The 19053-nt window shown below is 35.9% G+C and overlaps 1 protein-coding gene across 2 annotated transcripts; it reads right to left on the bottom strand.

The window, feature by feature from the left end:
- Positions 1–2859: 2859 nt before the first annotated feature.
- Positions 2860–18262, bottom strand: LOC129247294 (V-type proton ATPase subunit H). 2 transcript variants are annotated; one of them, XM_054886359.1, is made up of 8 exons: positions 18075–18262; positions 17497–17975; positions 6668–6895; positions 4514–4648; positions 4329–4454; positions 3831–4267; positions 3649–3762; positions 2860–3452 (listed from the first exon to the last, which is right to left on the bottom strand). In XM_054886359.1, exons 1-8 carry the CDS (start codon positions 18118–18120, stop codon positions 3368–3370), a joined length of 1650 nt encoding a protein of 549 aa, XP_054742334.1. In that variant the 5' UTR covers positions 18121–18262; the 3' UTR covers positions 2860–3367. The 2 variants fall into 2 exon arrangements, with proteins under 2 accessions (XP_054742334.1, XP_054742335.1); XM_054886360.1 differs by lacking the exon at positions 6668–6895 and having other exon boundaries at positions 18075–18261.
- Positions 18263–19053: the final 791 nt, after the last annotated feature.

Here is a 19053-nt window from a genome sequence, read left to right as displayed (position 1 = left end):
CAACTAATTTTGGAGATGTAATCCGGGGGTTAACCTTTGCCAAGTTGATTATAGAACGCTCTTCCCGGGTCGATAATTTGGGCTTAGATGTAAAAATTCCAGTTTGCCGAAAATTTGTTACAACTCGCTGAATAGAGGAATACGTTCGCCCAATAGATTTTCCAATATTTCGGAAACTTTTTCCGTCTTTCCACATTTTTATAATTATTTTCCTCTCAGAAACGCTTATTTCTTTTCCCTTTCCTTCCATGTTCTTTAATTATCTCCAGTTATAAATAAAATGTTCATCAAGCTTTGTTACCATTCAGTCGAAGTAATGCTCAATCAAAAATTAATATAAACAAAGAAAAATATCTTAAAATTAACGGTATCATTAAAATAAACAGGCTGAACGCAGACTTTTTGGTGCCACATTTACATGCTGCTGAAATTATTTTCCCGTTATCTAAAAAGTGAAGTGAGGAACCTTGTTTTTTTTTGCCCTTAAAAGCTGGGAATGTAGTGAATAAACAAATTGTAAAGATTTCAATTTAATCATATTATTCTATTTTGTTTTTAATAAATTTAAGAAGGCTTTTCGGGTGAACGCAGACTTTGTGGGGCATGTGTACATTATGTCGTACTTAAGCGGTAAAAACTAAAGCCAACATTAAAGCACACAAACATAATGTTATCAGAAGATATAGAAAAAGCACTTGATAGGGTAATTTCATTTGTTGTATTAAAAGAACTTACCAGATGGGGCGTGCCTGCATAAGTATTAAAAACTGTCCATTCTTTTATGTCGCATCGTGGATGGGCTTCTTTCGAAAATTCGTACCCTAGACCATGGCCTAGCATAATGATCACCGCTGTCAGTCATATTATTTGCAGTATACTGTAACACCTTTTTTAAAAGTAGTAGAAACATAAATGACGTGGACTTTATTGGTGTATATGCTGAGAACATTTATGTGGTATCCCCAGGCACAACAGAACAAATAAACAGCACTTTGAATAAAGTCAACACCAAAGTACAACAGTGGGCAAAAGCAACAGGAGCAGTGGTACCCATGAATAAGGCGGATGCTATGCACATCTGCAAAGAACAAAAATGGAACATGACCTTGCTAAAATTAAGCAACCAGGAAATTCGACTAAAACCCTGAACACCTTTTCCAGAAAAGCACTTGGAATGAGCATGTCAACACAATTTGCGAAAAATTGGGGAAGGTTAATAACCTACTAAGAATCTTCTGCACCAGAAAAAAAGGACCACGTATAGATGTTGCCATTTCAATATGTCGAACTATATCGGAAGGAATAATTCAACACGGAGTTACGATATACTGATGGACATCCGAAAAAAACAAAAACAAAATTAACACGGCAATGTATAGATGTTTTCGAACAGCAGCAGGACTGCTCATGGCAACACCGGTTGATGCCCTCAGACTTGAGGCGCGGTATCATGATATCAATTGGCTACTACATAGGAGGTCAGCTAGTCTCACAGCTAAGCCATGACACTTCGAGATCACCCCTTACACCCTTACATGTGGGAACAACAATCCGGGAATAAATGAATGGTAACCGGCAGAAAGGCAAGCGCTTTGGAAAACATAACACGCTATATTAACAATATAAAGACACCTATACCGGCACAAGCACCAAAAAATTGGGTCCCATCTAATGTTAAGTTTCATACGGATACGATACTCTGTCAATTCAAAAAAAAAAAAAAAAAACACAAATGCTGAAATCTTCAAAACTGCCTATGGAAGTACAAAAAATGAATTTAACCCAGAACTTGTATTGCTCACTGACGGATCCAACCATAATGACACCTCAACTTACGCTTTAATAGAAGAAACTTCACGTGACTCCTTTAAAACTCTGAGACAAGCTCTATTACCGCCACATGCAGGAATCTTTAATGCAGAACTTGCAGCTGTAGAACAAGCAGTTATTTACCAGCTGAATCAAAAGTAATCAAAAATAATCAAAATTATTTGGATTCCAGGCCACGTAGGAATTAAAGGAAACGAACAAGCCGATCTTAAAGCCAAAGAAGCATTCCAGCTACAATCAAGTGTAGAAGCCCCCTTGCTATAGCAGCATAATAACAAATTACTGTTATAAATCCCAAGAAGAGGAGGTATTAGAAAAATGGAGAACTTCAAATTTATTTCTTCGGTCACACAACCCGCAAATAAAGAGGCCTAATTATAATATAAACTTTATAAGGGACGATTGTATAAAGATAGCCAGAATGAGAGTTGGAACCACTCTGTTCACTATATTCCACTATTACAAATTTTAAATTTTTTGCTTATTTATGTACATATTTCATACGGATTGCGCTTGTTTTTAGTATATGTAGGTGTTTACGAGTGATATAAGGCTACTGGACAACCGCGCACTATATACTAACCTCAATGGCCGTGTGGAAGCTCAAACCTCCCAATTTTTGTTTAAAAAATACCCATTGAAAGTTTCTTCCGGTGTGGCATCACTGACGAATCTTATAAAAAATGCACATTTTTCAGCGCTCTCACGAGAAAAAGAGTTTCGCATCCAGTCATCTCTGCATAAAACTCTCGCTTACGACTGATAGAGGCGCACAAACCCTTCGGCTACGGCAGCAAAGTGAAATTTTAATAAAACATAATTTGTGATTTCACTCCTTTACAGCTCTGACAACTACATGCCTGACGGATATTTTTATTCTGAAAACTAGTGATTCTACAATGTCTCTTGTTGGCTACTTTGAAAAGTTGAGCCCATGAAAAACACAAATGTTTATGATCTAATAATAAAAAAATGCATTACCCAATCTTCGTTTAAGATAAGTACTTACCCTGTGTCATTAAGAAAACGTTGCATTTTTATACTTTAAATCTTCATTTGTCTATATTTATTATATAATACATTCATTAAAATATTCATTGAATTTCTTCGATTAACTATATTTGCATAATATTTCAGCAGTATACATCCCAAAAATACTGACTCAATTTTTTTAAAATGATGCACAAACTTTGTAGAATAATAATAAAAACAAACATAGCGATCAAAATATTTCAACAACAACAATAATAATTTTTAAATAATAGTACGCAAAATAAAATGGAATGATGAAACAATTAAATATAAAATACAATTTTTTGGATTGAACTGCCAGAATTTTCATGTACACTTCTGCTGCTGCTGTTATACTTCAGTTTTTTAAGATGGAGCTATATTTATTCAAAGTAACTATAAATTATTATGGTATTTATTATTTTAGGAGAATTTTAGTACAATCAACATTTATTTCATCGACACCTAGTCGGCGTACATTATAGCCGATTGTTTTTGACAAGCGAACGCATATTTTTTAAGTTACTTAGGCTTTACCACTGATTGGCGCTGAACCTCCTTTTTGAGGTTGATTTTCACTTTCCTTTTCCAGGTGTTTGCCCAAGTATTCCCTAAGAGAATTTATATTTTTTTCAATGGTTGGAAAGACTAACAAACTTAATTTTACAGATACAATTATTAAATGGACTTGAATGTTTCATTGTTGAATTAATTTGATTGTTAATGCGCTCTAATGTGATTTCTTTGAAATTAATGAATGACTCAAAATGAAAAATTTAGGAAATGAAATTCATTTAGCAATCTTACCAATTGTGTACCATCAATTTTTGTACCGCTAGGAGAGCTTCATAACGCACATTTGGATCGTCGTGAGCCAGAAGCTGCATTACAATTTGTTTACCACCCAACTGCTCCAAAACGCTTTAGCAAAAAATTATTTCGAACAATTATTTAGCATTTGACGGATGCCTTGCAGAGCTTAAACTTACTGTTTGCCTCTTGGATAATGACGCACATATTCCCCAATGTCAAAACAAGCCACTGAGAGTATAATGTGATCTTTTGAGGTCTCCAACAAATGTACAAGAATACGCAATAGTTCGTAATTTTTCTCGTTCAAACGATGAGCATTTTCACGCCAGAATTTAGCCGACTTATGCACTGGTGACCATTCAAGGCGAGCGCTTCGTAACTCAGTCGCATATTCGTCGAAGGAACTCAAATCTTGTACAGAGTTCTGCAGTTTCTCGGTGAGGAATTCAACATCGGCGGAGATATCCTCATCATCGAAGCGACGTTGCTCCAAAATGGACAACTGTTTCAGAACTTTGCACTGAACCATTGCAATGCAATGCTCCTTCGCTACTTGCGGATCAGTAGGTTTCTCAATTAGATTACGAAAAACGGCCAAAATTATGCGAGTGACCTAAAACAGGATAATATAAAAGCGACGTTAGTTATGCTTTTGAATATAAATCTAAGTATACCTTTTCCTTGGCGCAATCATTCAGGATATCTGCCAAAATTGGTATAACACTGAACTTATTCATTTTGGTGGCCAAAAGTGGATTGAAAGTAAGCACCCATAAACAAAACACTAATTGGTATTGCACCTTAAATTGAAAGAATCGTATTTAATTTATATTGCTGTGTGATTGTATTAAAAGCTTACCTGGAAATTAACACGAGACGAAAGAATACTAATCAGTGTGCTAATGCCGTCCACCGACACAAAAGCAAAACGATATTCGTCAATACGAAGCATCATTTGAAGACAGCGGGCGACCGATTGAATATACTCATTGGCCTAGATTAAGATTTATGTTGATATTAAGAAAATAACAAATATTTATGAAATGACGATAATCAATAGCAATAAAATAGTTAAATTAGTTTTGAATAGTGTTGGTCTGAGTTTACTGAAAAAAGTATTTCTAAAGGACTACATACACATTAGCAAAAATCTAAATCTAAATTTTCTGGGCGCATTATACCAAGAGTGCTAAATAACGCTGATCACCACATAAAAAAGTGAATTATACTCTAGACAACATTAAAACTTACAAATGTCCACATCAGGTATAGGTATGTATAGTGAATTAAAAATATTGCAAAAACAGTTTAGTATGGCAGTGCGTTTTCGAAGTATACTAGACAGGACCCAATTTTAACGTTGCCAGGATTATGCAAATACTTTTTAACTACATATATGTACATCTTCGATAAATTAAAAATAGAGATAATTCATGTTTTGAACTTAATTTAGAAAAGACGCGAAACTCGGTACATAATATTTATGTGTTTACATACGTGTACATATATAGGTATGTACATATGTACAAGTACGTATACCGTAGGTGATATCGTAATTCGTTCTATGCATTTTTTTTTCTCTAAAATGATTGATTACTTTATATAAAAGTGGTTTCGAAAGAGGTTCCCTCTAAACCCTCCGTAGCCACTTCGGGTATTTCCCAAGGTAGCATCTTAGTTTTCGTTATTTTTATTAATGATATAAGTACTTTGTTTTCTTTTTCTAAATTTTTACGCTATGTGGGGGACTTCAAAATATTTTCGTTATTAACAAGTCTGATAATGCATCCGGTCTACAAGATGTCAATAAATTATTTTTGTTTTGCGAAATATTAATAAATTTAATAATTTTGTTAAATACTAATAAATGCAATCATTTTACATTTTCTAAATTAATTACACCGTTACAAATTCATACACAATTTCTAAGAGGGTTCTTCGATAAAATATTAAGGTGTTCTATTTGATTACCATTTGTCGCTTCCTATTAATAGTCACTTTAACTTCATTATTTCTAAATTAGTTTTGAGTTTTCGTTAGACGAAATAGCTCCAAATTCAATTCAATATTCCAAGTAGGAATACGCAACATTTATCTGGAGACCCAATCATACATTTGCTATAGACAGATTAAACGAATACAAGATGCGCTTTTTGAATTTGCACTTAATTGCTTCCTACCATTCCAGTCTTCTTAATTAACCTAAAATCTTTTGAAAGTAAGACAATTCTTTCTCTTGATTAATGTTTGATCTTCTTTACAACTTAATACAAATTAATTTTCTTACCACTTCTAGAATTCTTCGTTTTAATGTACATATGTTAAAGGTCTCAATACGATTTATGGTCGGAATGCTCCAATAGTTCATTTCGCGGACGTAATCAGATTTCGAAATCTATTAAGCTTGAATTTTCAATTTCGTAGAGTTTGCTATATTGTTGAATTCATTGTATTTTTAGTATAGTCATAGTTTTGAGTCTAGTTTAGCTTTTTAGTCTCTAAGAACAATTGATTTCGACTTTTAAATAACTTCATATGCATGTATGTACGTATGTGATTTTTTCTTTAGCTACCTATATTTAAATTTTCCGGAAAGTAAAGGTTAGTATTGTTAGCATAGAATCAATTGTATTGTATAATCAAATAAAGGGTGAGCGAGATTTTTTGGAATTTTCTTAATACTTATTTCTAATATTACATAGAATTTAGTGTTATACAAAAATACAAAGGCTAAGTAATGATTTGATTACAAGTAGCTAGCGTTAGATATGTGACAAACAAATTTATATTTAATATTTAACAATTCTATATATTTTCGTTTTAGGAAAGAAAGTGATATTCAAGCTCGCTAGAAAAAACGGGCAACCTTTCCTTTTAACAGGGGCACTCTCTTCGGGTATGTATGCTCCCTACCAATTATCACGACACTTGATAAATTGCTAATATAAATATAAGGTAGGAAATGCTGTTTTTATTTTGCGACAAAAAGATTAAAAGAGAGAATTCACTCTACCGGAATAGGAACCCTGTTTTCGGCAAGCACATTTTGTTGATCTACTGTCATCTCACGATACCTCTCGCTTGCCATTTGTTGCTGGGATTGCTGTTGTTGCGCCATATTCGGGCTATATTGACTGCTGTTCTTGGACGATTGCTGGTCTTTACCATGTCCATGTTGATGAACCACAATTGTCTGCACCCGCTTAGCCATCGTGGCCTTCTCTTTTATGTACACCTTGGCCTAGTTGTTGAGCAAAGCGTAGGACAGGGCCGATTTTTTTTGGTATTTGAAGATAATTAGTCATTTGTAGTTTGGAAGTATCAATGACGGTAAATATGACGTAAAAGTGTATTCGGTACACATTTGTATGTAGTTTGAAAAAAAGTTAAATTAAAAATTTTGTTTGATATTACTTATTTAAAACAAAATGTTATTAACAACGAAGTGATCTCCATGACAGCAGTGTAGTCGTGGATAGTTGAAAGTGTGCTATAGAAAAGACCATTTCAAAGTCTCAAGGCTAAGCTCAGGGTATGTATTAGTGATGCGAATTCTGAAATAGTGCTAATTTTGAATGATCTTCGACAATGTTTAAATGATCTTTAGTAATTTGTCGTTTATTTTTACGATTTTGTTTCTTCATGGTAGCACTCGACAAGAATATTGTTAGTAAATGAAGATATTTTTCATGAAGACATAATCCATAATTAGTTATCTTGCAAAAATCACAAATGTTTCCAATGATATACATTCATATTTATATCCCAAATAAACATGCAAATTATTTGCATAACCCATGTATATAAGTATATTTATGCTTATGGATTGTTCGGGTTAGTTAATTTTAAAACACTACGTTTTTTTTTTGTATATATATATAATATTAAAAAAATATTGCGACCTCAATAATTGGATTGTTATATTATAATATTTGTTCATATGTCTGTTCTAGTCTGTCTAGTTGAAACGTGAACGCCATAACTTAGAAACCATTTGACCAATTCGATTATAATAAACTGCTTACAATATTTATTATGCGCAAAACTTATACCTATATTCAATATACAGGTATTGTATTCATATCTTCAAGTCATACTTTGAGCAATTTTTGGAGGTAATCAGCCGAATTTGCCTTGATAACTGTTTAACCGTTAATTTTTGTTTTCCTTTCGATGTAACCATTGCACAAACATTTTCAATAGGGTTGGCGTTAAAGAATTATGAAGAGCAATCAGGCATTTAAACTCAATTTTGTTGTTTTTACTCTACACGTCAAAATGGCCCAAAGGGAATAATCCATCGGATTCGCGTCTGGTGAGTTTGAGAGTAATTGTGTGGACGTTTATGAAGTTCGGAACGTTGTTTTTTAGTCATTCTTGGTTACTTCGGGCTTTGTGAGACTGTGTCGAGTCCTGTTGAAACGTCCATGGTCTGCCACCGAAAGGTTTGTCTGCCCACGGTTCAAAGCAACCTTCAAAATACTTTCCCGATAGTATTTCGCATTGACTTTGATGTCAGGCTCGATGAAAACGATTGGAGAGCGCCCATCTGCGATTACAGCGGTCCAAACCGTTAACCCTATCGTTTTGGGAGTTTACGGATTGCTCAATTTGAAAAATTTTGTCGTCAGAAAGCACAAAAGCGAAGCAACTACTTCGCTCTCTCAAGTCTGACTTGGTGTGAGATCATGCGCCTTTTGGGTCTTGTAGGGCTTGACTTTGAGATCATTTTTCAGTATGCGGCGGATGCTACGGTTAGATATTTTCAGTTCTTTCGCCATTTGATTGGCACTTCGTTGGGGATTTCGTTCAAGTCACTTCTTCACTTTTGGAACCATTTCACGTGACGTTACAGTCTTTTGATAATCAGTATCATTGTAATGAGTACGAACAATCACTGGTTGTGATTTTCTTTTTCGCGTTTACTCTCGGCAAAATACTTCCGCGCTCCAACTAACAGACAGCTGATGTACGAACGGCCTGAAGTTGATTACACTTCGAGTGCCGGACCGTGTATACTTATAAATTCCTAATAACAACAAGCAAAATAGCCGATATTAATATATGAACAAGAAATGTAGTATTTTTCGTTCTTACATTTTGATAAATCAAAAAGTTAACACCTTCTTACAATTCATACAATTAAATGAGGCCTATTTGTTGCAAACCACTTATTTTTAATCACTGCTTAATATAAGGTTTTTTTACAGACGTCCTTTCGAATAGTTTCTGAATCCTGGAGGACTGCATGAAGACTATTCTCGTGATGTCACGATATTTTTGGTTATCTACGGTTATCCTGTGGAACAAACCATATAACTGGCATGTTATTATTGCATTGAATATAATAGTGCATATGACTCGCAATTTGTGTGATGATCCCAGTTCCATGACATGACATAGTGTGCCCGTATTTAGCTATTTCAGTATAAAATCATAAGCTTCTTCTGGATTTCCGAACAATTTTTGTTTTTGCGCTAATGCCTACGAACGTTTTTTTTTTTTTTTGGTTTTTTAACATTGAAGCTAGAACTATATACCAAGCTTTGCAAACGTTCAGCGTTTTATTCAGTTGAAAAATCTTATAGCTGAATAAAGCGCTGAAAGCCGTAGCGCTTGCAACTTTTGATACGAAGTCTAACTTAACTCAGATTTCATTTCGGGATTTTTTTCGGATTTGTCCACTATTGTTTCCAAATCAAATTATTTTTATTGTTATCAAATTAAAGCAGAATAGCGCAAACATTTCAGCATCTAATAAATATACTGGATGCTACATGCAGTGTTTTGTTTTTTTATCATGTCTTGTGACAGTGAGAACTCTTTCCCACTAGAAATCTTGGCATTAAGTTAGTATCATATCTCCATAAAATGAATCGCTTTTCGCTTGAACAATGTTGAGAAATATTGCAAACTTATTTCCAAACTAAATATTGCGTAGCCCAAACAGTGCCGAGCGAGCCATTCATGAGATAGAGCCAGAAACTGTCACTAAGATCTACGGAATGGCTTGAATTTTTCAAATAAACCAAGGTATATATAGGGGTATTCAGAAAGAGCGCTTCAACTTTTGAACTTTTTTGAATAAAACACAAACGGTTTGACTTTTTTAACTAATTTTTTTTTATTATCGAGTTTGAACATATACATTTAAGTATGAAATTCGATTTCTTTTGCATGACCACCGCGTGCACGTTTTACGAAGTCCAATCGTTGAGCCCAATTTTCGACCACTCTTTTGCATAAATCGGCCGAAATTCCAGCAATTTCGCGTTCAATATTGGCTCTGAGCTCACAAATCGTCGCCGGCTTGTTACTGTAGACCAATGACTTCACATAACCCCAAAACGGGACGGCTTGTTAAATGGACCGTAAAATGGCCGTAATGCTCTTAAAGTAGCAGCAACAGAACGATTATTTTCATAAAAAATTTGCACGATTTGCAATCGTTGCTCAAGTGTGTAGCGTTCCATGATGAAATGTATACTAATGAAGTTTACAAATGACAAGCGAAAAATAAAAAATATTGCGTCGTTCGCCCTCCCTATCGGAAAAAAGTTGAAGCGCACCTATTGAATAACCCTATATTTCATTATGAAGCTTGGTTATGAAGCACATGCATATAAGCAGAGCTGCATGCGCATATGGTATTCAGTCGTAAGTTAAATGTGTAAGCGAGTAAATGAAAAGTAATAAAGTGATTCACTCAAGTCAGCAAGCTGTGTTGCCATTAATTTGTGACTTTTATTTAGCAATCCAGTGATCGAACTCATAAGAATTATTGTAAGGGATTTTATTTGAATAAAAGCGTAACAAATTCGTAAGAATACAGTATCACAAATCGATTAGCTATTATATACAGGGTGGCTGATGAAAGCCGCTACCAAAAAAAAATTGAATAACTTTTTTTCTTTTTAAGTTATCTGTTCCATTTTTGTTTTAATTTGCAGATTGATCTTTAAAATTTATTAAAATGGATAACTGGGACACGCAAACAAGAATTTGGATAGTCCGCCGCTATCACGCACTGGAGTCCGTAGTTTTGGTACAGAGAGAGTACAGGCGGATGTTTGGCGGCGATCCCCCGAGCAGATGGACCATAATGAGACTGGTGAATAATTTTGCTGAGCAAGGAACAGTCGCAAGAAGGCCTTATCATCGAAACCCACCAGTTCGGACGGAGGAAACGATCGCTGCTGTAGCTGCAGCTATACAAAGCAATCCAAGGGTTTCAACAAGAAGCTTATCTGCTCAACTTGGTGTCAGCCGACAGTCTTTGCAAACAATAATGCACAAAGATTTAGACTTATTTCCCTACAAAATTCAAATGGTTAACAAACTGAATGCAGCAGACTTGCCGATTCGCTTGGAATTTTGCCAGAAGATCCTGCAAATGTTGGAAGAAGACCAAAACATGTTAAACTGCCTTTTCATGTCTGATGAGGCCCATTTCGATTTAAACGGCAATGTGAACAAACAACATTGTCGAATATGGAGTACTTCTAACCCACAGATACTCCACGAGACGGAATTGCATCCGCTTCGCGTGACAGTGTGGTGTGCGGTTTCTTCACGCTGTATTGTCGGGCCTTATTTTTTTGAAGAAAATGATCACACCGTTACGGTTACTGGAGACCGTTATTTGAAGATGCTGAAAGAATTTTTCTATCCAGAACTACGCCGAAAGAGAATTCCTTTCAACTCTGTGAGGTTTCAACAAGATGGGGCAACGTCTCACATAGCCCAGACTGTTATGACAGAGTTGCGACGAAAATTTCCCAATAAACTGATTTCAAGAAACTTCGAATTTCGTTGGCCCCCCAGGTTGCCTGACTTTACTGCACCTGACTTTTTCTTGTGGGGTTTATGTAAACAAGAAGTTTATAAAACAAAGCCAACAAATTTGGATGAACTAAAACAATCCATTCGGGTAACAATTGCGGCTATTCCTGTCGCAACTCTCAAAGCAGCAATGAACAACTTTTTACTAAGATGCCGCACTTGTGTCAACGAGCTGGGGGGCATTTAAATTCAATTATTTTTAAAACTAGTTAAGCTACATTTAATAAAATTTAATGACCTTCAACTTGAAAAAAAAAAATGAATTCCATACACTAAAAAAAAAGTTATTTGAGTTTCTTAATGTAGCAAAATTCATCAGCCACCCTGTATATGTAAATACTTGGATATATTTACATGTAGATGTGTTTCGAATTTTCAGCAACTGCATAAGTATATACATATATCATACACAGTTTTTGTTACGAGTATTAAAAATTATTGTTTTTTTTTTATGAAATACAAAAAAGGTTAAGTTAATTTTCATGCTTAAGCATGCATAGGTAAATAAAGACAAAAGAGAAAAATTTAGACTTTTGATTACACTGCTCAGCAGCACAACATAAGGAATGTGTACATTAGAAAAAATATACAATAATACATATCTCAAGTTAGAATTGCATATTTGAAACAAAAAGCATAGGTAAAACTGAACTTTTTAATTACTGTTTTGATAAAATTTTCAACCATTTCTTATTGAATAATATTTAGCTGTGACTCTTTTGCTGATATTCAAGTTGGTAAAGTAAATAAAGAGTTATTGTAAACCGAGAAAGAAAGAGTCACGATTCGAAAGAGGTATTTTGTTAACTTTACTACCCCGGAGTGGATAACAGAACTTTGCTTGTGTGCCGCATACTTTGATAAACACACTTAACCTTGATAGAGAAGTTGTGCTAAGAAATCTCAAAGCAAATTGAAATAGGGAAGTTTACTACCTGAAAAGTAATTTTTTTGATTCTCTTTCCGTCACAGAGTCACTTTACTGTCGCCTCCCTAGGTGATGGATAGGGGAATGCCCGTTAGATATGGCGGGTACTGCGCCTGCGCTAAGCGTCTGTCCAATATTTGGCGGCTAAAAATACCGTCTGACTACAAGCAAGCGGATGACATTCAAATCTCTTTACCTCTCTCAAAGCGTTGTCAAAGACGGCGGCTGGTCTGAAGGCAGAACCTCTGAAACTCACCTGTTACTGAAACTAAAAGAAATGGTACGAAACAATTTGAAAACTACGACAACAACATTTGGCACGAAACTAAGGACACGAAATGGAACCTGGAATGTTAGGACTTTATTAGAGACTGGTAAACTAGCACAATTAAGCAAAATGCATACACGTTTGAAAATTTAAATATTAGGCTTATCTGAAGATTGCTCCTGTGGCGATTGATTGGGGGTCGGATACGGTACACCAGAGAGGGCTAATTTCCTGGGGCGCCAGCCCTAGGTCGGGAAAAACTGGAGTCATTCCGGTAACGTAGAACCAGCCGCCATGGGAATATCCAAATCGGTGTGTGTGTTGTAGCAGCATAAAAATTCCCCATATATATATGAGGAATGCTGCTGAAGTGACAGTCCTTGGCTGGATATAAATCCGGGTCGTTCCGGTAACGTAGAACCGACTGTTGTGGGATATGTATTGGTTGTTGTTGTTGTTGTTTTAACAGCATTGGTAGCCCTGTCAGTGTAGGCATATCACCGGTCGTCTTCGTCTAGCTCATCTAGGGGTAGGCCCAGGAAACATGCTGTTTCGACAGGTTGGGTCCAGAGGGAGAGGGGTGTTAGATGCGTCGGTTTGAGGGTGCATGTGAAGAGGTGGTTAGTGTCGTGCGGGGTACCTTCACATGCCGGACATATGTTTGGTATGTCGGGGTCGAATCTGGATATGTAGGAGTTTAACCTGCTACAGTATCCAGAACGTAGTTGTGCCAGTGTTACACGAGTCTCACGGGGAAGCTGGAGCTCTTCGTCTGCAGTAGGTTGGACTCCGATTACGGCATTCACAGGACGGAAGTTCATGAAGGTGGTGACGGTCTCCCGGTGGATGTCGTTTATTGACTGTCTAAATACTGTCCGGTCCAGTAGGTTGCGATCAGTTTTGTCCTGGATTTCGTCAGCGTAGTCTAAGAGGTGTCTTCTGACGTGCCTAGGTGACGGCTCAGGCTCAAGCAGGTGTCTGCAGGGGTGAAACCTACGGTCTTATTGTATGGTTGTGAATCTTGGCCAACATATGTAACTGGAGATTGTGTTTAAACTGAAACGTTTGTAAATCGGTGCCTCCGCACAATAGTACGCGTTTGGTGGCCAGAAAACTAGATAGCGAACGCTGAATTGCACAGAAGGTACTATAAAGTTACAATTGACATCGAAATTCGTAAGAGGAAGTGGGCATGGAAACCCTCAGAAAATCGGCCCAAGAAATATCAACCATGGTTTTTGAGTGGCACCTACAAGGGTATAGACGCAGGGTAGCCCAAGAGGATCCTGGCGGCGCAGGACTCAATTGAGACGAAACGTAACTAAAGAAATAAGAAACTATTAACTTTGGCAGTATGCGTCACATAATCGGCGCTTGAGCAAACTATAAATAATAATAAAAGTCTATGTGAATAAGCAAACAAGGTTTCGTTAGATGAGCTAAACGAAGACGACCGGTGATTTATATTACACTGACAGGCAAAGTATTCTGCTACAACAACAACATTCAGATCGAGATTGCTGAACTCAATGCGATAATGTGGGGGCGAGGACTTATAAATTTTAATCCTCGTATGACATTGGACATTTAAATGATGTCATTTTTCACATATAATCGTTAAGAGCAATATTTTGAATAAAAATAGAGCAACCGGAAAGAATCCAATTTTTTTCATGTGTTATTTTAAAATATATTAACATTTTTTAAGCGTGTCTTTTGAAATACGCTTTATAACCGCGTATTGAAAGCTTAGTTGAAATTTCAACTGTTCATAATTTTAAAAGCTGCAAGACGGTAGTAGGTGAATATAACACTTCTGCAACTTTTCCGATGTCTCCTCTACTTTAGAACCACCTATAAGTACAGTGGGAGTAATTGGGACAATCGACGGCGTGTAGCCTTCATATGCCTGCAGGAGACGAACCTGGACGCAGGTACCTGTTGTGTCTTCGGTTATAAACGCGGCTCTACCCATATGTTATACTTTTGTGGTCACAGGGTAGAATTGGCCGAGGTGGGAGGATTGTTGTAGTATTAGTGGGAGAGTGCCCCACATACAATTGGTGTGATCGCACCTTTTCTGACATTTTGATTTAAATCTCCTCAAAAAAAAAACAAAACAAAAAAAGATCGTATGGTTGCTCTTTGTAATGTATGGCATTTCAAATTTGAAATTGTTTATTTTAGATGTACATCTTATTTGTTCTACAAATGGAGCGTCTTCGAATGGCAGATGGTTTTAATGAGAGGGTTTTTCATGGCAGGAATACACTCAGACGTCGCGGCCACGACAGTGGGTTCTACGTTACCCAAACATGTATGGGGAATGTTTATACTGCTACAAAAACAACAACGACAACAACCCCTATTACAAAAACTTGTTCTGTCATTCTTACATATGTTTTATACCCACTGTAGGTTCCCAACTCGGGATAACCGATCGCACATGCATAGTAACGCAAAGATCATTCACCAAATTTTGTGAATTTTGGCTAGCAGCAGTGAACTGGCTAGCAGCTTCGAACTTGCACTTGTTATACATTTAATGACATATAAATTTCGAAACAAATTACTCTCTCTTAAATGGGCACTCTTTTGGCCAGGCGTGGACAGTCAATTTCCATAAAATTGGCACAAAACCTTCTATTGAGCGAACACGAACCTCTTATCAAAACACATTAAGATTTCTTTTCATAACAAATCAAACGAGGACGTGAACTCCTCATAGGCGGACAATATACAAGATGCAAAAAGGGATAAAGTGTGGTATTTTCTTAAGCGAACATTTAGTTTGGTTTGTGCAGTGATTTGTGTTCAGTTATAGCGAATATAGTATGTACGAACACGATGGAGAGATCAAACCTTAGAGTCAAAAAGAAAATTGAGACTATGTAAGTTTTATTCATCAAATCTTGCAAACATAATTTTTCCAGATAAAATATAAATAATTCAGTACATTTGGTACAATATAATCACTGTATAATGCAAGACAAATCCACTTGTTATTGGGCAAGCTACTCGTCCAAGAGCGTTTGCGTCAGTTGATATAATATAAAAAACTTCCTAAAAATTGGCAATCAAATAAGAGGGCATGGATGACACAGTGGCTAATGGAATTCGACCGAAAAATGGAATTGCGAAACAGAAAAATAGTATTATTTCTAGACGACGCAGCATCTCACTTTTGGTACAATATATACATTTAAAGAATATCAAAATACTTTTTCTACCCAGTTTCCCAGTCTTTAGATCAAGGAGTGATACGAAATTTTGAAATTTATTATTGAAACTCTCAAGTTAAGCATATCTTGGTAAGCTTAGAGACTGGCTCCCCTAAAAAAAATATAAATGTCTTAGAATCATTAAATATAATATAAATAATATAGGCCGCCGTAACCGAATGGGTTGGTGCGTGATTACTATTCGGAATTCACAGAGAGGTCGTTGGTTCGAATCTCGGTGAAAGCAAAATTAATAAAAACATTTTTCTAATAGCGGTCGCCCCTCGGCAGGCAATGGCAAACCTCCGAGTGTATTTCTGCCATGAAAAAGCTCCTCATAAAAATATCTGCCGTTCGGAGTCGGCTTGAAACTGTAGGTCCCTCCATTTGTGGAACAACATTAAGACGCACACCACAAATAGGAGGAGGAGCTCGGCCAAACACCTAACAGAAGTGTACGCGCCAAATATTTATTTATTTATTTTTATTAATATAGTAAAGAAGCCAAAGGTTCAAACGGAAACCATAAAAATCGAAAATGCACGGTTTGACAAGAATAGGAGAACTGAATTCGAAGCCGAAGATGACTTGCCGCTAGCAACGCTGGCTTCGTTATTTGAATTTTCAAAAACCCATGGGGAATCTAATTCATATTCTGATAAATTTACAACAGTAGATAATAATACTTGGACCGAAAACGTAGATTTCGGGTGGGATTTCGTTATTGATGAAAACATGAAAACTATTGACGATAATAGTACTGACACTGAGAGAACTACCGAAGAATCTAATGAAATTTTCTCAAACGAAACGACTTTGAATGCCGAAACGACTTAAAGCGATTTTGCAGCGTTGAATTTACTGACTGAAATGTAATGTTTTTTTTTCGTTATTACTTTAAATGTACTTATGCACATAAATTAAATATGGACAAAGTCTACCTATTCAGAATTGACCTCGACATTATCAACATATATCCAGCATGTAAAGGTACCTCGACGACTCTAACTATCTATTCATATACTCGTCGAAACACGAGATAGATGATGATGACCGACGATTACCCATACTGGCAGGGCTTGATGTACTGCTATAACAATAACCCCTAAATTTTCCTTCGAAGACCGATTGATGAGTTAATTAATTATTAGGAATGCCACGAAACTCTTCCGACGGGTACTAACTCTTTTCAATGTAATATTTACGGGCTAAAAGAACTCTTATTTCCTAACATTTGGTTTGTATATTTGTAAGTTTAGTAAATACAGTTATTTTTGGCCATTAAGATATTAACATTGAATAATATTGAAAGATTTCTATAAAAGCAATTAACTGATATGTGCATTCATCAGAATAGACTTAGGCAAAACATTAATTCCAGAAAACATTTCAATTTTCATGCCAAATACATATACATATATCATAAAAACATGCTTAGTGCAACCAATGGCTATAAAAACGAAATATGTATTTATAAATGATAGATCTAAAACTATTCATGTACTCCCTATGCATAACTATATCAATAAACCAAAGAACCAATTACTTCTCCACCATCATACAAATATGCACACCCAACTTACATTCACGGTCAGCTGATCCTTCAAAAACTGCAAGTAGAAGTTCAAATCCGACTTTGGCATGAGTTCATGACCCCAGCAAGCAAGTTTTGCTAGAATACGCGATGACATATTAACAATGAAACCATCTTGACGATTTAATAAGTTAAGGAAAGGCCCCCAAACACATTCTTTGTTTTGCTTGGCATAGTCGTGAAAAAAATCGACACGTGAACGCTCTTCTTGCAGCATATCATCGATCATTACGAGTATGTATTGTATTGTCTGATCTTTCGAAACATGGGAGAGCAGATTTAACAAAGTTTTCACCGCTTGTGAGGAATTCCTTTGCAGATAGGCTGCCTTGGAGGTGTCCAGGGCGCTGATTGCATGATAGTCCTCTTGTGAAATCATCTGTGACTGCATATAAGAGGCCCAGTTAATGGTTTTGGTACGTATGTCAGCTGCTTGTTGCTGAAGCACCGAAGTGGCAGCAATCATATCTGAAAATTTAATTTGTTTTTAAATGGAGCTCAATATATGATAATTGAAACGCAAAAACGTATGTATTGAATTTAATGTTTTAATTAGTATTGACTTACCGATGTTCTCATCGGGCAAATTTATTAAATCCTTAACATCTGCCATTTTGCTTATTTTTGTTCACTTAAGAAATTAATTAAGCACAGTGAATCAAAATGATCAATTTTAAAGAACTTTCCGCACAAATTTTCACTTATTTAGGTGCTGCTATGACCAAAAATTCAGCTGACAAAAGTCACAAGACTCAGAATAAGGGTTGCAGTGTAATAGTACTATTCGAAAAGATGACATTTATATTCTAATGGGTTTCGTACTTCTTGCGAACCAAGCGAAATTGAGGAATTTTGATATTAACGGAAGCCATGTTCGTGTACACATAATTTTTTATTATTGTCGCCAAATTTATAAAATATGGAAGGAAGGTGAAATCTATACAAGTTCAATTACACCTCTAAAAGGAGAACTATTACTTGAAATATAGTCATATGAGTCTGGGCTTAAATTGAAAAATAAAATGTTGAATAGCTAGCAGCAGTAGCCCATACATATACAATACTGCCAAACACAAGAAATTTTACACACACACGTTGTTACCATGGTGCCATCCGCATAAAAACTGCACGTCTTGGACGTGTTTCGAATCGCTCTGCGAAAAAATAGTTAAATTGGTGATATCAGAATTCAAATATTATATATTCACATTGAAACAAACTTGAGACAGAGACTCCGTATCGGTGGCGAACAAAATTTTTGCGATTTTTAATTGCTCACGTTAAACTAAGTTATTAAAATCGGTTAAAACTAAGTAGCAAGCAACGGCAGCTTTCAGGTACAAAGCAACCATAATTGGAACACATCCCACGGAGAAATGTGCGTTACATACATACATCCAAAATGTTGATGTAGTCATACGTTTTATTCAGGAGAGCGTCAATAAAAATTATATATATATGTACCTAAAAGAATATAAGAGTGACTTTGAAGATACACTAAAAATAAACAAAAGAGAGATGGTATAACTGTTACAATCGATGGAAG

This window comes from Anastrepha obliqua, chromosome 5 (assembly GCF_027943255.1).
Source record: "Anastrepha obliqua isolate idAnaObli1 chromosome 5, idAnaObli1_1.0, whole genome shotgun sequence".
Taxonomy (NCBI): domain Eukaryota; kingdom Metazoa; phylum Arthropoda; class Insecta; order Diptera; family Tephritidae; genus Anastrepha; species Anastrepha obliqua.
This window is presented reverse-complemented; position numbering and strand designations above follow the sequence as displayed.

What these genes read in the sequence shown, in the direction of transcription:
- LOC129247294 (XM_054886359.1), bottom strand. Translation starts at nt 18,120, where the DNA reads ATGGCAGATGTTAAGGATTTAATAAATTTGCCCGATGAGAACATCG. An exon ending in AAAACAGGGTTCCTATTCCG is followed by an intron (nt 4,649 to 6,667) that starts GTAGAGTGAATT and finishes ATCTTAATCTAG; the next exon opens with GCCAATGAGTATATTCAATC. An exon ending in CATTATCCAAGAGGCAAACA is followed by an intron (nt 3,763 to 3,830) that starts GTAAGTTTAAGC and finishes TTTTTGCTAAAG; the next exon opens with CGTTTTGGAGCAGTTGGGTG.